Source organism: Numenius arquata, chromosome 5, assembly GCF_964106895.1.
Source record: "Numenius arquata chromosome 5, bNumArq3.hap1.1, whole genome shotgun sequence".
In the NCBI taxonomy this organism is placed as follows: Eukaryota; Metazoa; Chordata; class Aves; order Charadriiformes; family Scolopacidae; genus Numenius; species Numenius arquata.
Window position 1 is genome coordinate 46721910 of NC_133580.1, and position 25516 is coordinate 46747425.

At 51.0% G+C, this 25516-nt stretch overlaps 1 protein-coding gene across 1 annotated transcript in view; it reads right to left on the reverse strand.

Annotated features, from left to right (window-relative positions):
• Positions 1-25516, reverse strand: part of RAB11FIP5 (RAB11 family interacting protein 5) — a 40495-nt gene that overhangs the window by 10376 nt on the left and 4603 nt on the right. The window contains exons 2-3 of the mRNA XM_074147930.1: positions 11718-12157; positions 8987-9725 (exon numbers count right to left, since the gene is read on the reverse strand). Coding sequence (XP_074004031.1) covers positions 8987-9725; positions 11718-12157 — 1179 coding nt within the window. The remainder of the gene's footprint in view (positions 1-8986; positions 9726-11717; positions 12158-25516) is intronic.

A 25516-nucleotide genomic window follows, 5' to 3' on the forward strand; every position in this document is an offset into this window, starting at 1 on the left:
GAAAGGGCAGCCCTTCTAGAACAGTCCTCCAAATTTCCCCATTCTGCCTTAGCAAGCCCTAAGACTCAGGAGCCCAAGAGGTTTTTCCCACCTCCTGCAGCCCAAGGACTCGGCTCATTTTTTTTTGTGCCGGCACTGGCATATACCAAGGGCAGGCTGCACACGAGGAGCCGGGCTGGGTTCTTGCATCAGGATTACTTGAGCCAGTAAGAGCATGCAGGAGTGAGTCTCTCCCAGTTTCCCCCAGTGCCTCATTACTCGTTTGGCAACACATTAGAACGACAGCGGATGCGGTACTCCCTCTCGCACAGGAGGGAGAGTAGCGTGGCTATGGGCAGACGAGGAACAAGAGCCGAGCAGGTGGGAGCATGTGGCCAGGATGAGGCCCTGGCTCAACTCTTGACTCTGCCCAGCATCTCTGCACGCCCTTCGCCACATCACTTCCAGCCTGAGGTCCCGACATGCCTAAACCCCCTTGGGGGACCCTAAGGAGGAAGGGATTCAGCAAAGCTCGAACTCAGACTGTCTGTCTCCTCCTACACCTCCCCCTGAGGCAGGCAGCCAGTTCTTTGCTGCCTTTTCAAGAGGGACTACACTGACCTTTCTTTTGGATTTTATTGATCTTCCTTTTGGATCTCCTCCAGCAATGAGCATCACCACCCCTGAGAAAGACTTGCTAGGCGGGGGCTGGCCATCTCGGAGGTTTTCACATCACGAAGGATGCACCCTAACCAGTGTTCCGACTGCCACGCTCCCTCCTCCTGAATCCCCGTCCTCTTGACTCACTCCTGTCAGGAGCAATCCCACCCCCAGGATGGGGGCACCCAGCACTGGCACATGCATCTATGCTGCCCCATAACCAAGCCAGCAGGATTACTTCCTTCTTCATCAGCCATGATAGCCGAGCTTCAAAGAGACCCCAGTTTTGGTTTGGGAGAAATATGTCCATTGATCAGCCAGCACTGGGCATATCAAAGTTTAACGAGGAATGAATAAAGAAACCTCTTTGCCAATATGCACGGGGTATGTCCAGCCCTGGGGCTACATCACAGTGTTTCCCTGCCTCACCCGAGCCACTGGCAGGGATCACGGGCGGCACTGGAAGATCACGGTAAATGCGCTGGCAAATGGCAAAGTTGCTTGGATGACTATTTTTATCTGTTATTATAAATGCACAAAAAGCCTTAGACATATTTTAAAGCGCAAAAATGCCATCTTGAGGCAAAAGTTAACCATGTGTGAAGGTGCAGTCAGCATCAGTTGCTTTCAAAGCAGGCAGGGTGACATGTCAGCAGCGTGCCTTGGACCACAAGTGATGCACGGATGGGCAGGAGCCCGTGCACACTGCAGCAGCACGGTAGGACCCACTTCTCCCCACTCCCAGCAACTTCAAAGCCCCCCTCATGCATCATCTTCTAAGCAGCTACCTTGGAAAGGTGCCTATTTATGCAACCAATGCCACCAAAGTCCCTCCGGCCCAGATTTTAGGTAGGTAACACACACAGCAAGCAGCTGAGCGCAATGGGCTCAACTCCAGCACCCATCAGACACTACGCCAGATACTACTTAGCAGAACTAGTAATTCAGACACAAAAAAGCCTCGAAACCTTCATTTCCACTCAAACCTGCAGCTTACTTGGTGCTGCAGGCAGAGACAGCTCGTGGGTGCCCTCTCCTGCTGTCACTAAGCAGCAGTGGTGGCTGTGGCGCAGGTGCCCATCTCTGTCCCCGCAGCCTAGCCGTGCTCCGCCGTGTCTCCGTGTCTTCTCCCCGCTCAGACCACTGCTGTGTAGCAGGGTGGAAAACGCATTGTGGGCAGCCAGGCACAGACCTCCACAGAAGATAACTCTGAGCAGCCCAGCTCTTCCCAGGTGTTTTGAGCTCTCAGTGAGCACAGAAAATCTCCAGGAGAAGTGATGGGAGAAGCTGATGGACCTTTAGGCACAAACCACCGCAGAGAGACCAGCAGCCACTCTCTGCTTGGGTGCCAACCTCTCTGGGCACGTTGTGACCTGAGAATTGGCATGTGGTTGGGGTGCTCCACATCTGAATCCTGCTTCCAGCACAAGACCCACTCCAGACCATCCATGGGGCATCCTTGCTGTTCTGTAAAAGACCATCCATGAGGGAGCAGTGGTGCAGAATGACAGCGTTTGTGCAAGGAGACAGGACAGCCCATCTCTCCTCAGTTCTCTGTCACCGCTATTTGGTGTTTGCCACCCCAAAGGTCTCAAGGCTATGGCTCATACTGACAGAGTCCCTCAATTCTGAATGCAGAAGATGCGGACAAACGCAGACAAACAAGAGCAGCTCTGGGCCACGTCAGCAAGCTGGTCCCAGCCCCGAGCTGCTGCCTGTGCAGTCTAGGCCATCAGGAGGTAGGATGATAACTTCAGCAAGCCCCTGATTGCCCCTTGCATGCTGTGACCTACACATCAGTGCCAGGATGCAGCAAAATGAAGGCTGCACTTCGCCTGGGGAACAAGGTGGGTGAACATGAATCTTTTCCTGGAGGAAAGCAAACCAGAAGCAATGCAGCTGCTGGCACTGGTGCAGGAGGATCCAGATCTCTCCCCTATCAGGCAGTGGTCCCATATCATCCTCCCCCAGCATGTGCAGCCCAAGCCAAGCTAAAGATATAAAGACAGAACTTAAATCCATCTTCTTTTGTCAGATTCTGGTTTTCCTCCTCCAAAAACCCCTACTGAAGTTTCCTTTCACTGACCATCCCCATTCTTGCTGGGACCCACTGGGACTTGCTCAGGGACTGCACAAACCACTCTCAGTCACAAACTCCTGGCATCAGAGCCCGTGTCTTTCTCTGGGTTTTTAAAGCACCAATCGCACCGTCACCGTTCAACCCCTTTCCTCGGCACAAGCACCCCCTGTTCTCCCCACAAATAACCCACCCCACAAAAAGCCCCATTTTCCCTCTCTGCTGAAGGATGCTGGAAGCGTTCGGTGAAACACGACGTGGAGGATGGCGTATTCCTCTAGAGGGAAACCTCCGCTTGCAGCAGCCTGACTGAAGATCTTTGCTGCATTGAAACGCTGACTCACCCTCCTCCTCCCATACCCCAGCACACAGCTCCACCAGCCAAAATAAATAGTGGGTACCTTTCTGCCCTCATTTATTTGTTTGGCAGCACTTCACAGACGTGTTTTAGCCTCTCAGCAGAAAAAAAAAAAAAAAAAAAAAGAAAAGAAAATACTGCTGAGCAACCCCGTGATGGAAAGTCTATTTGAAACAGCTTGCTCAATGCAGGGAGATTTTTCTGTACATATCGCAGCCTGACTTTCAGGCTGACAGCAGCCACCCCAGCTCTGCAGTCACAGAGCACTGTCCCCCAGCCATCACAGCCCGTCTGCAAGAGGGTGGGTAATTCTGCACCATGAAGATAAAGAAACCAGCACATGCGCTGAAAAAGCAGGGGTTTGGGGAGGGCAGGGCTCAAATCCAGCCATAATGTGGTGAGGTTAAGAGCTGCGCTGAACCTCAAGTGGAAAATCCCCCCCAGGAAGGCTGGATCCAGGGGAGTGCCATGACCCTACCACTTACAAGCTGCTTTTTGCACATTTTCCCCATAGACAAACACGCAGCCAGGGCTCGCTGCAAGTGAGCCAGGGAGGGTAGAAAACCAGCTGGACCAGAGTGCCCGAGGCCCCCACAGTGGCTTCAAAGCCTGGCAGGGATCAGGAATTTCTTCCCACCGGCGCGAGTGAGGCTGGCATGGCAGGATTTGTGCAGAAAGGGGTTGGGAAGAGATGGGTATGGCAGCCTGGGACATTTTTATACAGGGTGGGAACCCAAGTGGGAAGCAGTCAGAGAATATATGCAAATGTTGCTTTTAAATAGCAATTTCTGAGATGAGAGCAAGGGGTTTAGCCACCTGTGCAATAACCACTTTGCTTTCCCCTTGGTATTCAGCTGCCCATCATCCCAATTAAAATGGACAAGTCCTGCTTTATAGAGATTTGCCCCAAAACCACAGGGAAAAAAAATAAAAATAGCAAATCTGGGCAGTAGGAGCCCAGGTAGATGCAAAGTGTTAACCCTAATACCAACTTTTAGGGATGAGACTGGGGCTGTGCTTTACCTGGACAGCTACAAAACAGATTTGTCTTATCAGGGCTGAGCTGGTGTCAGCTTGGGATCCAATTCACCATCCTGCTTCACGTCCATCCCTGGGAAATGCAGGCTCAGCAGGCAAAAGGAAGGCAGAGATGTTTTAAGAGCCATTTTTTACCCTCATTTGCAGCTCGTGTGGATACAAGACCTGTGCCAGGAATTCCTGACAGCTCCCGTGATGGACTCATATGCAGCCTCACCATTACCCGTGATGCCCTGGTTCTCACGAAATGGTGTTCCTCTTCATCAAACTCTGCAGCCTTCCAGGTTCCACTCTGAAAGTCCCTCTTAACAGTGCTTTGGAGGCGGCTGTCTCATGCATCCGTGTTCAATCCCACCAACAAGCTCACCTGGTCCACCTGCGCTGCTCCCTGCTACCAGTCTGTCCAAGACCATGCTCCAATCATTCAAAACCTTCTTCCCATTTCCAGCACTTAGGAAATGTGCTTTTTAGGAGTACATGTTGAAGAGTGAGGAATTCAAGTCAATATTTGGCTTCACTGCTGGATATAAAGGTATGGACTATGGAAAGAGGACTGATAACCAAGGTGGGGGATGATTTTATATTTTCCCCCCATGACAGCAGCGACAGAAAGAAAGGGTTTTAACCTGCAAATGGCACTACTGCAATTATTTTTACAAGAAATAGTGCAATTCCTCTTTTTTCCTATTGCCAAGCATGAGATGCAGCCCCACTTTATCATCCCAATTCACACCGCAGGAAGCAGGACCTGTGGAGCTCTGATAACATTGTAGGAAACCCTGAAAATAGTTAAACCAATTGTTTTAGCCCCAGGCCTTGCCTGAAATAAACCTGCTGAGCTTCTTCCTTACATACAACCCCGACCACACAACCTTAAAAACAACAAACCCTAAACAGTCTTTTATGCAGGTCTTCAAAGAGCAAACGCTATCTTCCTACTGCTGCCAGCAGTAATCCAGCCAGCATCAGCATCAGCCAGCATCAAGCCTGGTAGCCGCCACAGATCAGCAAAGCCAAGGCCAGAAAGCACAGCCTTTGGGTCCTGCTTCCCTGTCAAGAGTCAGAGAACAAACCTGTGTAAATAAGGGCTGAAGGCAGAAATGTCCACCTCTCTCCCTGGGTATGAGAGCCGGCAGATTTGCAGCTCGCCGGGCAGCACCAGCTCATGCGTGCTTGACAATGGGTCAGCAAAACCCACCCATAACAGAACAGAAAACCTTTTCATAAAGCTGAAGTTAAAACCAGCCAAAAGTCAGTGGTTTCCTTATTTTAGAAAGGGTGTGGTTTTGCAAGGGCAAGCGGTTAAAGACAAGCTGTGCCAAACTTGTCTTAGCTCTAGGCTAATTTAAACCTTAACTGTAAAGCATCTTTCTAATTACACACCTTTTAACTAATTACAAGTTGAGTTTTTTGGTCTCGCAAAGGTCACTGCTTTTCATACTCTCTCCCCATGTTCAGCTTCAGGTGAAACCTGACCTATCCACAGTGGGCAAAATGGTGAGAAGATGCTGCTTGCTCAGCTGATAGGAGCCGCAAAGCTGAAGTTTCCAGAAGCTGGAGAGCAGGAGGGAAAAAATCCTTTCTGCAGATAAGTCAAAGACTTAAAACTGTTCGATTCAGAGGCTGGTTCTCTCTATAAAGCAAAGGTTAATCTATCTTCAGCTCTAGAATTTACACTGGTAACTGAATAGCTCCTCCAGATGCAGATGGACATCCATAAAACATCCACAGATAAGCACTGCTAACTTTTCAATCGCACGCTTGAGAAACCATATGCGTTTGATTCTCACAATACAGATGGCACCAGACCGTATGTTCAACCTGACACCATCAAGACCTAATAAGCTCTTCAACAGCTCTGACTTGAATCAGTGGCGTGATCCACAAGGTCATTGTGTGTAAGGAAGGAGAATAAAATCAGAAAAGTTAGAGTTCTGTATAATTAGAGTAAGTAGTGACGTTGTAATTAATGGTCAGAAAAAAATAAGACCCAGGAAAGCCAGACTAGAGACAGTCCATGTCCCTGTGATGATGGAAAAGCCATTTTTACATCAAATGAGACACAGTCACTATCTCCCACTGCCCAGCCTGGGCCACATGCTAGGACAAATGCTTCTTATAACGTTCCCCAAAGGTGGTCATCTACCCCAGTCCACAAAGCCCCAGACACTGGGTTTCCTCTTCCCAGCCAGGCAGCTCTAGCACTTCAACATCCTCCATAAAAGACTTCTCCTAACAACTACCTTAAATCTCCCTTGCTACAGATTAAGCTCATTACTTCCCATTTTCAAATTGCAAACTGCAATTAAAGCCCATTCAGAAGCTTGCAAACACCCCAAAAGGGGCCCCTGTGAATTTGTTCCCTCCAGCCCGTGCTGCTTCAAAGCAATTCTTATTTTGGGGAGAGAAAACCCCAGCTGGAGGAGCTGCTGTTGCATGGCTCATCCAGGTTTCTCCTTAGAAGACAGGCATCTGCAGAGGGGGTCCTCAGCATGCCACAGCAAACCGACTCTAAGCGAAGCATAGTTTCAGCTTAGCTTCAAATTAAACTGTGAGCACTGAAGTAGATTTAAAAAAAAAAAACCACAGAGTGAAAATCCGCTAGGAAAGGAATAACGCTGGGAATGGGTCCGGCAGCTGTCACTTAAAAAAAGGCAGAGGGTTGTCAGAAATCAGCAGCGCTTAAGGGCACCTCTGCATTCATGGCGATTATCCACTGGCTTGGATGCTACAGGCGTTTGGGAGCCAATGTACAGCTGGATCAGACATTCTTGCCTTGAAGACAGCAGCGTCCATCAGAGGAGCAGGGCAGGCACGGCTCACACGTCAGGTTGTAACGCACGGCCCGTGTCGGTCTCCTTCCTAGAACTGCAAAGCAGGAGGAAACCTGCAGGTTCCTCACCCATTTATCAAGGGTCCAGAGGGAGATGCAGAGGGCATCTCCCATCCCACCACGCGTGTACATTGTAGACTCACAGTGTTGCAGACTGGCTCAGGCACCTTGTGGAGTCACTGCTTGAATACAGTAGCGTTTTTTATGGGTTTATTTTTCATACTGTGTCTTTTCTATTGTAGTACTTAAATCAAACAGCAGGTTTATTATCACTAAAAGCAAAAAAAAACACAACAAAAAACAGAAACCAAAACAACAAACTTGAGTGGTAATATTCTGTCCTTCCTCAATCACAGCATTCAGAGACCCAAATCCTTTACTCTCATCTGGAAACAAACCTTGCACCACGATGTGACACCAAGTAACTACAGGGGTTTCAAGTCTCCTGGAAATGAAAGACCCATAAATAGGAACTGCAGCCACAGCAGTCCCAGGACCTCACGTTTGTCTCTCCTGCTGCCAGAGCAGCTCGAGGACAGACACCCCACACCCTCCCTGGTCCTTCCCTTCCCCATCGTCTCCCCCACATGAGCCAGGCCTCACTCCCCAACCAAAGGCTTTGGGGCACAGATCTCTGGGCCCTGCAAGATGGCATGTTTGTGACTCAGAGGAGCAGCTCCGTGCCCGTCTCAGTGGCCCCAGCTCTGCCCATGCAGCTGGGAACGCTTGCAGTGAGCAGGACCAAGCCTTACCAGCCCTTATGGCTCCTCTCCCATCCTCTCGCCGACAGCATATGTTCCTCTCGAGTGACCACTTGTGGCACACAGGACAGGGACACGTGGCCTTCAGTCCTTGGGAAGGGGGGTGGCAGCACATTCTTGCCTCCTGTTGGCCTTAAAGACCACTACAAACACAATGTCTCCTTGTGGAGTGAGGAGGACATTTGGAGCTGCCCCTGTTCTGAAGCTATGCTGAGCGATGTGCTCAACCCCCTCACTTACGTCTGAGCAGCGCTTTAAAAGCAGTTTAACCCGTGTGGGAATCTGGTTAGGTTGAATAAACCATGAGTGCCCTCCTCATTAAAGGAGGCTTAGACTGAATTAAAATCCTTCTGCTTAATAAATTAGGTTAAAGTCAGCCCAGATTAGAAAATCCCTATAATAAATCAACCCTCTAGATTCAACCAGGTCTCGACTGCTAGTTATTTTCTCTGGCTGCTTTTAACCCTGTCTTCTCCCTCTCACTGAGCAATGATAACACCACAACAGGCTCTTGGTCAACCTCTGGACCCCCAGCTCAGCTGCCAGGGGCTACAGGGATGGACGTGGGTGACGCACTGTCGCGATAAAGCCTGCACAGAAACAGCACGAACACGTTTTATGTGCCACAAATACAGTGCTGAGGATTTGGAGAGATGAATCACCACGAGAAGCGAGAACATTAAGAGATTCATAATCAGGAGTAGGGAAGGCTGGGGTGGGATGGGAAAAGGAAAGAGCAGGGCTGGGATTAGTTACTTCAGAAATATTAATAATATTTCAAGTTACCAAAGTATCGCACCCCCAGGCCAGACCAGCAACACAGAGGGGGTGGGACGTTAATAAAAAAAGTGATTACATGTCACTATGTCCCGCATCCTATACTGACTGCCAGGGAAGCTTTTTGATCTAATTAAAGGATAACGATCCTTTACTTTGAGGCCTCAGAAACACTTGGCATGACCACAATGAGCCTCACCTCTGCAAAGGGAAATGTCTCCCTCTCCATGAAGGGGATCCCTCCCTTCCCCAATCAGGAAACATGGCCTGGGAGGGCAACTGGAGTTGGTTTGTGACAGAAGCCAGGGGAGGATCCAGGAAAAATCACCTTTCCTTTGAGATATTTAACACCAATGAAGGATTTCCCCCACTATCATCTTGTCTGAGCAATGGAGACCGGTCCTCCACTGATGCTGGAGAGTATTTAACAGCACAGCCGTTGAAGACGGGAGGCTGGAGCAGCTAATTAATGGCCTAGACGTCAACACACCCATCTCACTGACCTGGGTTTCTGAGGGGACTCTTTGGGCTCCTTTGAACCGAACCAGCCACTGGTCTTATTCCTCTCATCTTTCCCTGCTGTCATGTGGACGGATGAGCTGTGGGAGGGTCCCACTTTCTCCCCCTGGCCTTTGCTCCCCACGTCACTCTTGTTGCCCCCGTGGTGGAAGAGGCCGCCCTTTGCTTTCTTGTCTTCCTTCTTTGTTTCCTCAGGTTGTTTCTCCTTCATCGTCTCTGTGGAGAAGACCATGGGTGTTGCAGCTTGTGTAAGCTTGTTCTCTAAGCGAATGTTTTCCTCCATCTTGGCTCTGCCTAGATGGTTACTGAGAGTGACAGCTTTCGTGGAAACCTTGAGCTCTTCTTGCAAGGCTAAGGTGGGAGGAGACGGGATGAACCTGGGCTCGTCTCTCTGCTGTGTCCTCTCAAAGTTGCTGACCCCCCAAGGCACCTCATGGGAGTCGGGATGGAGGGGGGCGAAGCCGAAGCCTTCCTCCTGCCGTCTGGGAACGCTGGGCACAGACAATGGTGCAGAGCTCTGAGGGACAGACACGGGGCTCTTTGGTGCAGGCTCGTCGCTGTAAACGTGGCTCCCATTGATGCAGAGGGAAGACCGGGACACAGGATCGTTCTTTGGCTTCAGGCTTTGGATTGCTTTTGGCTCCAGGACCGGGCTGACTTGGGAGACGTCATCACTGAATGCTCTCTTGTGGGTCAGCTTTGGAGATGGCAAGTAGTCTTTCACTGTGGGAAAATAAAACACAAAATAGAGGTGAGGTCATCTGAGTAACAGGCACAAGTATGAAAAGCATTGTTATCTTCTACTTGCAAACACTAAGGAGATCTGTGAAACCATTCCGGCTTTCTCCCTCCCAGGCTCTACTGGATTATAATTAAATTATTAGAAATGCAAAGCATGGGTCACAAGTATGTGGCTGTACAAGCTATATGATATTCTTCCCAAGCACATCACCTCCCACTGCAGGATCCGGAGAGGAGTCTCTGTAAGACGAAAAAGCCCTTGTCTGAGAGGATCTCAGATCGATAATAAATACAACAAACTACTCAGAAGCTGCTTAAAGGTCTTATGCTTCCGTGTGACTTAAGAGTTTGAACTGAATAAAAGACGACGAGCCTCTGAGCTCCACTCTGACAGGCCAAGCCGCTGCTTTGTGTGACATAAGCCAGAAGGGGAGGGTCCAGTGCCTGCTTCTCCCTCCCACTGCCTGACCCTGTGGCTGTTGCTAACGCTCAGCAGATTTTTGGCGTTACATGGAGAGCCCAGTGAGAAGGACTGCCTCAACATTAGGTGACATGCAACTGCTCTCCCCTCCTAACCAGAAATGCAGTCTCCTTAGCTGGTTTTGGCTGGGATAGAGTTAATTTTCTTCACAGTAGCTACTATGGAGCTATGTTTTGGATTTGTGCTGAAAACAGTATTGATAATACAGGAATGTTTTAGTTACTGCTGAGTGGTGCTTACACAGAGTCAAGGCCTCTTCTGCTCCTCACACCCCACAGGTGAGTAAGCTGGGGGGGGGGGCACAAGAAGCTGGGAGGGGACACAGCCGGGACAGCTGACCTCAAATGACCAAAGGGATGTCCCACACCATGTGATGTCACGCTCAGTGTATAAAGCTGGGAGAAGAAGGAAGGGAGGACATTCAGAGTGATGGTGTTTCTCTTCCCAAGTAACCCTTATGCGTGATGGAGATGGAAACCCTCATGCTTTCCTGGAGATGGCTGAACAACTGCCTGCTGATGGGAAGCAGTGAACGAACTCCTTGTTTTGCTTTGCTTGCATGCGCAGCTTTTGTTTTACCTATTAAACTGTCTTTATCTCAATCCATGAGCGTTCTCACTTCTACTATTCTGAGACTTCCCCCATCCCAACAGGGAGCAGTGAGCAAGCAGCTACATGTGCTTAGTTCCCAGCTGGGGTTAAATCTTGACACTCCTCCACCATGACACAAGGATGATGGGGCCAGACCGGTGCCTCCACTCACTCTCCAGCCACGCACAGGAACGTCACCCCCCAGGAAACCAAGAGGCATCATGTGGGGAGCTTCGCCAGCATGGTGAGAAGCAGCATGTACCCAGGGACTCCCACCCAATATGGGAATTTGCTGTCTCCAGCCAATTAAACCATTTAATTATATATTTTGTCTTCAAGGGATGGCAAGAATTAATCCACTACAAGGGCCTTTTTTGTTTGCAAATCACTGCTCTCCAAGCGCCAAGAGCTCAGATTGCTTTAATCACCGGGAACTGGTCACTGTTTCAGCTTTGCCTCCAAGCCGGAGGCGTCTCATTAGACAGCCGGGCAGCAGTGCGGCACAGCAGCAACATGCTCTGCTTTGCCCAGCCCTCTCCCAGGGGCTTACTGCTACAAGTCAGTGTTAGCCACCTGCTTTTAGGGGACAGAGAAGAAACGGTCCTAAAGCACCCTCGTAGCCTGCAAGCTCATGCTGCGCTGCAGGGAGCACGTGCAGCATCAATGTAAGTCAGGCTGTTCACATACAGGCTCAGCATGAAAAGCAAAATTTTATATGTCTCCCCCCGTTCTGGTCAGCACGTTACTGCCAGCAGGCAGAAGGTCTCAGAGTGTTTGTGCAGGATGCCGCTTTTAGGTAAGCGATTAGTTAACAGATTTGGAGGAAAGCCTCAACAGCCCCTTACAAAAAAAAGAAGGGAAAAAAAAAAGGAGGGCGAGAATTAAAACCGTTATCCTCTTACCAGAGCGTTCAGTGGACAGACTGCTGTGTCTGCTTGGGGATTTGGTTACCTCGGGAACATTTGCAGCCAAGCCCAGGCTGGCAGAAGAGATGGTGCTGTCAGATCCCAGGGAGGTGTTGGATTGCGTCAGGGATGACTTTCGCAACTTATTCTTCAAGAAGAAGCCCTTGACTTTGGACTTCTTGCCCCCAATGTCGTAGTCATCCTCCATGTCGAGGGCGCCCATGCTGCTGGGGATGATGGCAGAGGCTGACTCCAAATCATATTTCTTCTTGCCCTTCACCTTGTCCTTCAGCTTGCCAAATGGTGACCGTGGCTTGTCCTTCATGGACAGGTCAAACATGCTGGCTGTAAGGTTGTTGCGTGTGAACTGGATGCTCACCAGGATCTCACCACGCTCCTTCTCCTTCTTCCCAGGCTTAGAGTGCAGCTTGTGCCACCTGGAGCAGGAGAGGAAAGAAAAGGAAAGGCCTATACGTCATTTCCAAGAGCCACAAGTCAGAAATACCTCGGGGAGGAAGCTGCTGGGTGGGACCTAGCACAAGCACCCCAGAATTGACCGAAGACCTGAGTCAGAAGCACACAAACGACAAACACAGAGGTGTTGCACTGGACCAGAACTCTCCCTGAACCACAGCGGCTTTGTAAGAACTCTGTCTCTGTCCCCATCCTAAAGCACTTCCACTAAATAACCTGGCAAACACCATCTCGCTCACCCTGGCGTCAGATACTGCCATGCATTTCAGGGGGGAAAGTTACTGGTTGCCAAATTTTTGTACGGTCAGTTGATATGTTGCTGTGAGCCTTGTTTAAAAAAAGACGGTGCTTTGTGCTTGCGTTTTAAATATTCAAGAGCCAGTGACTCAGAACAAATCCTTTCAAGTCAGACAGTACCATAATGGCAAAGGCACTCAACAACATTCATTAAAATAACTTTATGCCAGACCCTCTGTGCCTCACCCTAAATAAAGGTGCTGAAGTTTGCCTAGAAGTGTCCTTGCATCAAGCATTTAGAGGATGCTGCATCCTCCTTATGGGCAGGAGGAGCTGGCATGCAGCACCTATCCAACCATCCAACTATCCATACCCTATCCAACTCGATCCCACACCACCCTACTCAACCCTACCCTACCCAGGTTACTGGATTTTTGGGAAATATCTGCATTCCCACAGCTGGCTGATGGCAGTCTCCAGCCTGCGGTCCAGCTTTGTCATCTGCGATGACCTGATGGGATGTCGGATGACACAGCACACCTATACATCCATCACCTTCCCCTCCTCCAAATCCCTCAGTTCTGCTGAAACATCTGTAAAATCTGAGGCAGCCAGAAACCTGGGCAAAGGATGGAAAAGGACTTTAACACCCCCTGTGCTGGTTGCCAAAGCCCATCATCATGCCGCTGGGGCTGGCAAGAGCTCCCAAATGAGATATTAGGCACACCTACCAGCACAAAAGCTTCAACTGACTCTGCAGTAGATTAATGGAGGATGCTCCCTGATGCCCTGCCCCAGACGAAACCCACAACACAGACTTTGCTCACAGAGGTGGAAAGAGCATGCGAAAACCATTCACTGCACAACGGAAAATAACCTCCCAACCTCCATTTAAGTCCCAATCCTTTTGCAGGGAATAACCTGTGCACTGGCAGGGCATGGAGCAACCCTCGGTATGTGATGGGAGAGGGGACTTGCCTCCTGCCAGCTGGAACGAACGGTAGATGAGAAGGTACCAAAGCAAGAGATGCCTGGGAAAATCCCGTCTCCAGTTTACAGTGACACCATGGTCAGACAGGGCAGCATGAAACACAAGCCATAAGGGAACCATTTCTTCCCCCAAATAGCTGCTGACCCAGTGGTCCTTTGCCTCCTTCTCCTCCTGTAAGATGTCCCATCCTTCTGCCCTGGTTCCAGGTGCCACTTCCTGAGGCGGCTGCAGCAGGATGAGTGGATCGCCAGCATAGCCGCTGCCACAGAGGCTCTGATCCCTCCCAGATCAAGGTACTAAAATTCCCCTTAACAAAGGCGCAAGGAAATCTGTAGGTTCAGAACAGACCCTATTTCTCCATGACATGCTTCACAGGTGAAGCAGGCAGCAACGGGAGGTGGAAGAAACTTCTAGACCTGGGTTAACAATTTCCCAATGATTTCCCAGAAAATAAGAATCCCAGCAGTGTTTTACATCCACTTGAAAAGTGAAGTCACTGGAAAGAAAAAAAAAAAAAAAAAGGAAAGGAAAATGTGAATGGATGGAGATGGGTGTGACCATGCTGAAATCACCAGGGCAAGGAGAAACTTCAATCGCATCCTCCGGACGTTTCTGAATTACTGCTGGGGATGTTATCGCATCTCGGATGAAGGGAGGAGCTGGAAAGCCTGGGGAGCCCACACCGTAACTCGTGAAGGGGGCACAAAACTCCTAATTCCCTGCTGGGATGCCTGGGTAAATAACAGAAGTGCACAGCTGGAAGCACCCAGGTCCTTCACCATGCAATTCAGGTGCCACCAAAATGCAGGAGGGACAGTGCCTGTGGCTTTGCTGGGCACAGACATGGAGTTAAACCCCCAGTGAACCCATTCCTATTCCTGCCACTTGCTTATCCCAACCCCATACAATGCCCTTTGAAAAATTTTCAGTACCCAGCCTTCAAGCTTGAAAATATCCAGGCATGCAGGGGAAAAAAAAACCCAAAAAAACCCAAAAAAAACCCAACATGAAAAAAAGCAGCATTAACCCCTTGCAGTGAGTCATTGGCTACAGAGTCATCCAAATGAGCTGATCTGCTGCCAGGGAATAGTTAGGGGAGCAGGAACAGGTGAGTCAGTGGACTCTTCCCGTAGGAGCAGTGAGGAAAAGGCTGCTTGGAACAGGCTGTGGCCACAGCACATCAAATATTACGTTGCTCATTTTGATGCAAGACCTGGAAGAAGTTCAAGAGGGAAGGGCTGCAGCAGCTGGGAGAGGAGAGATTTGGGGGCTGAATCATTTAGCAGGAAAAGAAAAAAACCTCGCATGTAGTTTTTATATCTTACGTCATCCCATGGAAAAAAAAAAAGAACAGGGAGAAAATCTGGGTGGATTAACATAAGGAAAGGCACAAGCTTGAGGATGATGAGATGTAACAGCCCGTAAAAGCCCTGCACTGCCTCAGCTCATATGGATATGGTCTCAGCATCTCCCCTCCCATCACTCATAATGTCGTGGTCATTAAAATTAATTTGGGTGCTCAGTGGCGACGCCTTTGAAAGAATATGCCTTAAAACCTGGTCTGCTTCAAACCATCCATTCAAGGAAAAACCTCTGCTTATGCTGGCACTGGATTAAGGAGCTTTTTTTGCTTCCTAATCAGCAGTCGGCAAGCAGTTGGGACTACACCTCAAACAGGGAACAGAGCTATTTTTAGGCTGAGCTCTAAGTTTATGGCACAAGATGAGTGTTTGGGAGGATTAAACTGTTCCATGTTGGGTTTTTCATTTTTTTTATGAATCAGTTCCAGTGGAAACAGGAGGTGCAAACACTGCCTCGGCTGGGATGTGGCAGGACAGCGGGCCTGGGGCAGGTTTCAAGTCCCAGCCCAGCTAAACGCAAACTCCTGCAGCATCTTTTCACTATTAACCCCATCCCACACCCGTTGATTTCTCATGTTTCTTCCATGAGCTGCCCTCAGAGGAAGCCCTGGGGGGGTGGTTCTGGATTAGGGCCGAGTCTCAGAGGGGGACATCTCTTTTATGGGACTAGACAATACGCCTGGAAAACCAAACCAGCTTCTGCCCATACAAACCCTTTTCCAAGTCTGAAACAGCAGCCATGGGCTTCGCAGCTTAGGCTCAGACCAATTGCTCCGAATTTAACTGTGTTATATTAACCAGACTGTGAAACAGGTGCTGGCACTGAGGAGCACAGAGAGATCGAGGAAGCCATGTCAAACATGTCCAGCAACAGGAACCCAGGACTGCAAGGATCTGCTTCTCAGAGGTGTTTTGGAGGCCTCTTCTGAGGATAGTGCCACTAGCTTAGGTCCAGCTCCTTGCTGCACAGGACATCCAGGACAAGCCACCCATCTCTGGCCACCTACTCCCGAGGTGCTGTTCTTAGCCAGGTTTGGAGGGGTCACAGCCCGACACAGACTCTGCTAGTTAAAAAAACATTAAATTGAACAGGCTGTCTTGTCTCAATGCCAGAACTTATGGTGATCGAGAGCAGGATTGCTCCTAGCTAAGGAGATGTATTTGGTGCCTGAGTCTGTGCTCCTTCCCTTGCTCCCTACAACTGGAAACGGATCTTCCCCTTGAACACAGAACAGAGGATGAAACCTGCAGCTTCCCAGCCTGCTGATCCCATATCAACACCCTTCTGCTCTGTGGATAACTGCTCCTTTCCACCCGCCTAGCTACTGCCCACCTCCACTGCAAAGTGATGCTTCTGCTGAGACACCTTAGCCCTGGCCATATGGAAAGCCGGGCTTACTCAGAGACAACTCCAACGTGACACGTCCAGGGAATATAGGCTCAAGCCAGCTTGAAGACACAAGCTGCAGGTTCAGGCAATTAGTTTTTGCTATAAAAACCTATATTCTTCCCTCTTACACCCCATGGGTCCAGTGCCTCTGCACACTGAGTGCCTGCCGCGCCATGCTGGGTGCACATCCCCCAAAAGGCAAAGGGCTTCTCCCAGCATCACCCCAGGATCTGCCCTCCACAGATGCTGTGGCGGGGAAGGGACAGGCAGGCACCCAGGCCTCGGGGATCTCTGCAGGGGGAAGGAAGCAGCAAACCGCCCCAGAACACAGGGATGGGAGAGGAAGCCTCAAACAGAAAACTCCTCACAGATGCCCTGGAAAGGGGAAGCAGCTGGAGGCCCCTGTGAGCTCTCGAACGGCTCCTGGGAAATGAGACGTGCTCCGGGGGTTTGCAAGCTCACATCCCACCGCAGCAACACTGCTTGTGAGCACGGATGTACGGTGGAAGGCCCCCCAGCCCCCCTGCATGGCTGTGCACACTCATTTAGGTCACCGTGTTTAATCAGCACATCCGAACTGCCTCCAGACAGTTTCAGTAAAACCCTTTCCTGTGCAAAGGCTCCTCTCTCCTCCCACTCGTCTCCACTGAGAGTCAAGGAGAAGGGCGAGCCACGCAGCACGGCTGCCAAAAGGCAGGTTTGGGAGGAAAGGCAGAAAGTGCCTGGCATCTATTTTTACATTTGCTGTTGCTGGGATCAATCGGAGCAGCAAGGGAGACACGGAGAGCAGAGCACAAAGCACTGCTGTAACTCCAGGCCCCCAAAAAACACGTGCTTTCCCCCATCCTCCAGCAGCATCCCGTACCGGAAAGCCAACTAGTGCTGAGCAAAGGGAAAAAACCACCCTGGCATGGAAACAAGAGCACAGGAGCTGTTTGTTAAGGAGGCAAAGCGACCCCATGGAGGATGCTAACAGGATGGATTTGTTTGGGGTCAGTGCCTGGTTCACACCGTCCCCCTGGTCTTCGTCCTCCATCGAGCTACAAGTGACTATGGGGGGCACAGGCAGCCCCTGCCCCTAGAAACCTCATGTTGGGTATCTGAGCTACAGGGGGAAGATGCTTGGGCAGATTTTCCTCCCCACCTCATCCATATGGGCTGCCCCAGCACCACCCAGGACAGGAAGCCAAGCTGCTGGGATGACCAGAGAGACATGGAGCCAACCCTTAACAGAAATGCAATGCTGACCATGGTGAGGGGATCCCAGGGGAGATTGATCCCAGACTTTCTGTCACTTTGTCCCTTCCACAACCCCCTCCTGATCAAGCAACTCCTTCAGCACAAAACCAGGCACAAAGCCCAAGCCCCAGTCCTGTCAGCAGCTTTGCAGGTCATCATCCAGAAGCCCCACAGTGATCCTAGCTTATTTCGTTAGTTTGGGATTGCTACAGTCTCAACATCGGGATGAGATCAGGCAAACAGGGCAGCGCATGTAACATGGCTCTCAGAGATGCTGTGTGCACCATCAGGGCACCATCCTGCCCTACGTTCAGGGAGGACATGGGTCCTTCCAAAGAGGACCACCCTTGCTCTTCCAGTTGGGGTCCCCAAGAGATCCTCATCCACTCTCCAGCTCAGCCAGACCCACCTTGCCCCAACAGACCTGTCCAACATACCCTGGGTACCTTCAGCAACTGTTCTCCAGTTTCATTCCTGGACCAGTCCCAGTGCTTTACTAGCAGCAGGTTCAAGAGAGCTTCCTTGGGTGGTTAAGTCCTTTAGCAACTCGCAGTGTTCATGGATGCACACAGGGAGGGATGCATAGCTGGAGTGTTTCTGGAACGCTTCAGTGTTCAGACGCTTCCCAAAACCCTCCCAAAACCACTCAGCTACACTGGGGTGGCCAAGGTTCTCCTCCACCCAAACAGAAATACTCCTGCCCTGTGCCAGCTCACCCACCTGAGCTGCAGTACAGAGCAAGAGACAGCCCAACGTGGAGCCAATGCCTCTTCGCCAGCCATACCAGCCTGTCATTTACTGCTGATTCATCACTGCAACAAGGTCTTCCCTGCTTATGGAAAGAGCCCCAAGTCTTTAATTAAAGACTACTTGGGCCCCTACAGCAAGAGAGAAAGCAGGACAGAGCACAGAAAAGGCAACCCAGGGAAAACATGAATGTTGGCAGAAGGGGGACCACTCCTCCGGCCATGACCCCCTCAATGGGCACGGCACGGGCAGCGAATAGGCATTTCGGTGAGACAAAAGCTGAAGCAGCCCTGCGGAAACACACACATTGCATTGGGCCAGGAGGAAGTTCACCTACCCGAAAGGAGAAGCATAGGGTGGAAAATAACCCAACCCTGGGGAGTTTTGTGCTTTTTGTCTGGCTTCATGTTTTTGACACAGATTCCCCCGTCGATGCCGGGAAGCTTTTCTGCAGCATAGGTTCATTTCGTGTTGGTTTTGGATGGCCTATTTTGCAAGGTGATCCCTGTAAGCTGCTAAAAGCACAGATGGAAAATAAACACAGGCTGATTCCCCCACGGATGGGGAAGAAAGGGCTGCAGCAGCTGAGGAGGGAAGAAGTTCATCTTTGCAAACGTTCCTCTGAGAAGTGCTCAAAACCAAACTTGAACAAACCAACCCCCCACAGCTCGTTAGATAATTCAGCTCACTGCTAACGAAGCAACTCGATCCTGCTCCTCTAATGGGTTCCAGCTTTGACACAACCAACTCAGCTGCTCAAGAGAGTGCTGGCTAAATAGGATGTCAGAAACAAAGAGCAGAAGCTATGTGTGGTGAGGGGCGCAAAAGGATGGAGCTACAGACTTGGTGTTAGTGCTCCAAGCAATGTATTATTGCAGCCAATGTGAGAGCATGGGACAACCAGGAACCCGCATGAGAAAATCCACCACCGAGTCACACCAGTGCTGGGACAGAGAAAGCTGTCCAAGCTCTGCCATATCCATGCCCTGCTGAAGCACTTGTCCCACAACTCACAGGCCAGGAACAGAGATGCTGTCACTCAGTGGGTCTCAATGACAGGGAACAGCCTGAAAATCTGCAAGGCACAATGAAAACCAGGAAGAAACACCAGCCCTGCTTGCACCCACAGCTCACTGGGAAGCCTGGGGCAACACCCAAGCTGTGCTATGAGGCTGGTGCTCCAGGCATGTATCCTGCAGCACCTGAGTGCTTCATGCACAAGGTCCATCCCGGCAAGGTCCTGAGCATCCTCACTCCTGTATCCCAGCAGGACCCTGCCACCTGGCACCTCCCCTTGGCTATGGGAAGACTGGGGTGCCCCAGACCTGCGGAGCCCCCAGACAGGCTGTTTTCTTGACCCTGTACACAGAGGAGACAGAGGATGGCTGCCCAGCCACGCCTCTGCCCCCAAATCTGTCCCTATGGCCTCTGTGCTCACTGGCAAACAGGGGTATGGGACAGCACAGAGGGGGATGGTTTCAGGAGCAGGGTAGACATCAGGGATGGAGAAGAGCTATCAACCACCAGGACAGTGCTGGCATGACAGAAGGGTGGGAGCCTGATCGCAAATCAATTTAGGCTAAGAAGATCAGAGGCTTTCCCCTCTCTAGCACAGGATGGGCAGGTACGAAGAGGAAGGGAGGGAAGATTTAAGGATCTGTAAAACGGAGCATGAAACATTTACGAACGAAGAGGAGATAGTAATAGCAGGAGACAGAAAGTGACTTCTTCGGCTATATTTATCCGTTTACGCTCCAGAGCATCCAAGGTTCGTGTCCTCCGAGTCATGAACAAGCCAATAAACCACATCTGTGATCCCCAAATGACCTGAACTGCCAGGCCAGCGCTGCCTGGGCACGGCAAGACTAGGGGACAAGGCCCCTGTGCAAGGATGGGAGAGGAGGCAGCACTGGTGATCCGCTGACCTGCTGCACAGAAAAACAAGGGCACAAAGAAAAGTTAAAAAACTGAGCCCCGAGCTGACTTTGCAGGATTGCAAAGCTCAATTGACACCAAGGAGCTACTCCACAGGTTCCCCCAGTGCACCTGCTCCTGGGGAGCTACTTAATGCGCAACTCAACGTGCACAGGACGGGCAGGAGAAACACGTTTTTGCTGTAAATCCTTTTTCACTTCCAGCGCATCATGGCAGGTCTTGCATGGAGAACCTACTACCTAGAGGCAACGCAAGACTAGGGAATGTAGCGCCTGTCCTCAAAGGGGAAACCAACCCCAAGGGCTCCATGCAGCTTAAAATACCAGCTACACTCACTTTGGCAACAGGTCACGCATCAGTTGTTCATTCATCACATCAACAGACGCTGCAACCCACTCTCAGGCATGAGTCACACATGTGAAAAAGGGGGAAAAAGGGAAAAAGGAACAAATCTTAAGCCCAGCAGCATGCTGCTCTAATTACACACAGCTTTATCTTCAGTGGACTTGTGGTGAAGAGACCCATGCACTGGAAGCGCAGAGCTGGGGAGGCCATGGGATGCTGCTCCAAGGATGGGGCTCCCAAATGCCCAGCACAGGCTGGGAAGGCTGTCCCGCTGGGAACCCAAACCTTGTGTCCCCAGTCAAGCTTCTGACAAAGAAAGCGAATTCCCATGGCAGTTATTTGCACACCTTTGCTGAACACTGGCTCCAACAAGCCCTGGGGTGGGAAAAGCAGTGGCAGCAAACGTTTAAAAGCTATTTTTACTCAACAGGCCACATAGAGAAAGGATGCAAGGTCTTTTTTGGACTCTAGTTGTCAAAAAAGCCCCATGCAGCAGCTGTGCAGAGGCAGCAGCCTGTGCCAGCATGGCTGCAATGACCAGCATCCAGAGCAACAGGATTCCAACAGGCAAGACGACACCAGAGCACCCACAGCCTGCGGGGTTACTTGGGGCAATGAGCCCATTTTACCTTCGTGCAGGCACCTACATAAGCACGTTGCAAACTGGCTACAGCAGACAAGGAGAACAACCCAGTCTAGACTCTGCCCTGGCAGCACCTGATACACTCTCCACCCCAATGGATGCTCTCCCTCCGGTGACAGTGATAAAGAAGGGGGGTGTCTCCAGCAGACCCCTGAGCTGTAACACATCACTCCAAGGGACTATAGTGCCGGGGTGCAGCTGAGGGGTCCCACAGATGCTCCCTTCCGGGGCATTGCTACAATTGAGCAGATTCTCCCAGGAAAAACAAAGAGCATCCCCCCAAACCTCTCTCCTGCTGTGGACGCTGCCTTTGAGCCATCCAGCTCAGCCCAGCATGATAAGACAACCCCTTGCAGGGCCAGAGGACTGGAGCCCTGCCTTCCTGGTCACCAAAGAGGAAGGACGGGCAAGAAACATTTTGCCAGGCTCTGTAGGGAAGGGAGGGAGTCACCTTGGAAAGATGAACCGAGGTGGCGAGGCTCCTGAAGCACATCGTGAGCACTAGCAGGACTCAACACATGCAATAGCACCAGCTCCACCCACGTCTGGAGCTTTGTACCAACACGTTTGAGGTGTTTTCTGGGCTGGTTGCGGGTTTTTCTGCAGCTGCTAAGGGAAAAAGATAGCTGGAGGCAATTAGGGCTCTGCCAATGAGTGTGAAACAGAGAAATAAACCTGAATTTGCAGCTTTTTGGTTTTTAAGATGACGGAGGGTGACAGGCCAGCGCTGTCGGCCACTGACAGCCCAAACCCAACATGACAGAGTTGCAAAGTTGGGATCAAACTGCTCAAATATCTTTTCAAAATAACAGAAGCAGAGCCTTCCCGGAGCAGAACAGGGCAAAGGCCTTAAACCTCTAAAGTGAACTCAGGGTGAAAGCAGGGTTAACTGGGCAGGTAGGAGCAAAATTAAGCACTGCCACCATTCTGTAAGCTGCATCACCTTCGATGTTTTCCCTGTGGGCTCCCTGCTAGGGGCAAATGCTTGCCCAGGAGAAGCTGGAGACCAAGGTCCCTATCCCAAGGCCTGGCTGCCTCCTGCCCAACCTTGCCTCTGGCGGCGCAGAGAGCATCTCGACCTGATTTTTGGCCGGGCTAACCCTCTCCTCCCCCTTCTCAGCAGCGTTTCAACACAGCAGGGCGTTTCCGGGCTTGGCTGAGATGCAACAACCCCTCAGAGCTGCCTTTCCAGCCCAAAAACAAGTATTTCATCACAGCTGCTGTTCTCGGCCACCCTGAAGACCTTCATGAGCCTTGCTGGGCACCTCTGCTCACAGTCCCTGAGGAAGAGGGCTCTCTTTGCCCTTCTATTAAAACTTTCCATCCCAAAACTATCACAGAGCAGCTATTTCCTCTCCACCCCGCTGCAAGGTCTCTTCCTCTCCTAGGCTTAAGGACAGACGTGCAGAGGACACAGCTGCAGCGATTCAGCCTTGGCTCATGCCTGATAGGGAGCAGAAAGTGAGGTCCTACCCTGGGTGTGAAAATCTCCCCTAAGAGACGCAGCCAGAAGCCAGGGCCACAGCGGGAACAGCAACAAGCACAAACCACTGCATCCAAGAGGGATGCCACAGCCAAAAGCCCGCGGGCCACAGCGTGTGCTCTGCTGGTAATGATCTCCACTGATTTTAATTTAACAAGGGAGGGCAATGGCCACAAGCACACCATGGGCTGACAGCAGTCCAGAGGGGTTGGCAGTAGAGATGAGAGCGGGTCTGCGCCCAGGGGAAACACAAGGACAACACCACAGAAAGCATGTTACCCATCTGCTCTCACCACAGCAAGAAGGGGACGTGATGGGTACAATCCGCAAGGGTAAGGGAAAAGTGCCTGATGTGGGGCTTAGCTCAGGAAGGACCAACAGACAGCAAGGGAGCCCCAGCAGGGATCTGGGGCTGTCCTTTGGCCATGAGGTTCCTTCTCGCCTCTCCGAGGTCCCAACACTGCTTTGCTGCTGAGCAGATGGGCAGCACATGTCACTGGGCAATGACGTGACCTTCCGGAGGGCTTCTCAATCATCCTGGGGCCAAAGCAAATTCAGAGCAATGCTCCCCTGAGCCACCTCCATCTCAGCCCTTTCCTTCCCCCCCAGCTGTGCTGCTTCCCCCTCCCTGTGCCAAGCCACGCAGCTGCAGGCAGCGATGGGGCCAACAAGCTCCTTCTCTGACCAGCTCTGCCAGCCGTCTTGGCATGACTCCATGACACCTTCTTCCCAAGCCCAAGGAAATCCCCATCCCTTCTCCACTGAGCCTTGCCCCAGAACTGAGGTCCATCAGGACATGGGGAAGAAAAGCCCTGGTGGCCTCAAGGATTTCAGCTAGGAAAGCTTAGCACCCAAGGAAAGGTTTTGTACCCCAATCAGTTGCTTCGCTGATGGAGAGCAAGGGGAGTGTCTCATTGCCGCTGCCAGGGTGGAGATGCTGTGGCTGCGCAAGCAAAGGGGTGCACACAAGCCCAGACCCCTCCAAGCAACCGACCGCTCTGCAGCTGGGGAGGGACAGGAACGAGTAAAGGGAAACGCAGCAGTGAGAGCTTTGGGGAATTTGGAGCTGGGCAAATTTTACACGGGTAACAACTCCGCAAGACAAGCACCCTGTTGCAGAGACACCAAAGGCTATTTGCTGCCGTTCCTCCCCATCCAAGGCAGCAGCCAGTAAGCAACTGCAAGTCACCACAGGAAAACACCAGAACCAGGAATCGTAACTCCTCTGCTACAGTTGCTGTCTCCTTACCCAAAGTATTCCAGTGCTGAAAAGCCCTGAATTTTGCTCTCTGGATACCAAGCTCCGGCAGCCCAGTGTTTGCATAGCCAGGAGAGCTTCACCCTGGAAGGCTCACAGCTTTAACCTTCCCCTTTGCCATGGGGCTGTGAGGTCTTAGGGAAAGCAAGCAAACGAAAATGAGATTTCAAAAGGGAAGAGAGGAGCTAATGACAATTAGGGGTTTTCTTTGTCAACTGTGCTGGGTTTTGCTGGGGTAGAGTTAAATCTTCTTCACAGTAGCTACTATGGAGCTATGTTTTGGATTTGTGCTGAAAACAGTATTGATAATACAGGAATGTTTTAGTTACTGCTGAGTGGTGCTTACACAGAGTCAAGGCCTCTTCTGCTCCTCACACCCCACAGGTGAGTAAGCTGGGGGGGGGGCACAAGAAGCTGGGAGGGGACACAGCCGGGACAGCTGACCTCAAATGACCAAAGGGATGTCCCACACCATGCGATGTCATGCTCAGTATATAAAGCTGGGGGAAGAAGAAGGAAGGGGGGGACATTTGGAGTGATGGCATTTGTCTTCCCTAGTAACCGTTATGCGTGATGGAGCCCTGCTTTCCTGGGGATGACTGAATACCTGCCTGCCAATGGGAAGCAGTGAATTAATTACTTGCTTTGCTTTGCTTGTGTGCATGGCTTTTGTTTTACCTATTAAACTGTCTTTATCTCAATGCACAAGTTTTCTCACTTTTACCCTTCTGGTTCTCCCCCCCAACCCCAACTGAGGGTGAGCGAACAGCTGCGTGGTGCTTAGTTGCTGGCTGGGGTTAAACCACAACAGTCCTTTTGGCACCCAGTGTGGGGCTCAAAGGGTTTGAGACAACAAATTGATTGTAATGTGCTAGATTGGGTTTATACCTGTTAACTGCTGTTTACCTATTAATTGACAGGATCCTGTGTTTGCCATGGAGCTTGCTTGTCTCACTGTATATTACAATCTAACGCTCGTTAGTGGCTGCTTTTTGCTTACGCTGCTTGCTGTACTGCTATATTGCTTATTATCTTACTCTGCTGTGCCTGGGAACATTTTGATAACAGCAATGGCGATGCGCCTGGGCTGGCAGATGACCAGAGCATCGCTGGTATTTCTGTGCTGCTGTACTGGACAGGACGGAACTCCAGTGTGAACTCAAGTCGAAGGGACTGTGACCCGTGGATGAGTCCATGCAGGAGCAGGAAACCACGAGGCGTTAAGCCCATGCTAAAGCACGTACACCTCGAAGCACTGGCCGCTATGGATAAGTCCATGCTGCAGCAGGTACACCTTGAAGCATGAGTGGCTGTGCATAAGGTCATGCTGGAGCACCTCAAAGTGTGTGGCCGTAGATAAGCCCATGACAGAGCAAGTACACCCCTGGAGGGACTGCAACTATGGGTGAGGCCACGTTGGAGCTTCACTCCTGAAGGAACTGTGGCTGTGGGTAAGGCCATGCTGCAGCAGGTACATCTCTGAAGGCACTGTGGCCATGGATAAGGCCACAGGGGAACAGGCGCACCTCAAAGCAACTGGCTGTGGGTAAGTCTATGCCACAGCAGGTATACCCCTGAAGTACCTTATAGATAGCAGATACACCCCTAAGGGACTGCAGTTTGTGGATAAGTCCAAGCCAGAGCAGGGGCAAGGCGAGAAGTTCGTTGCAATGTTAAATCTGATGGTCTGGTC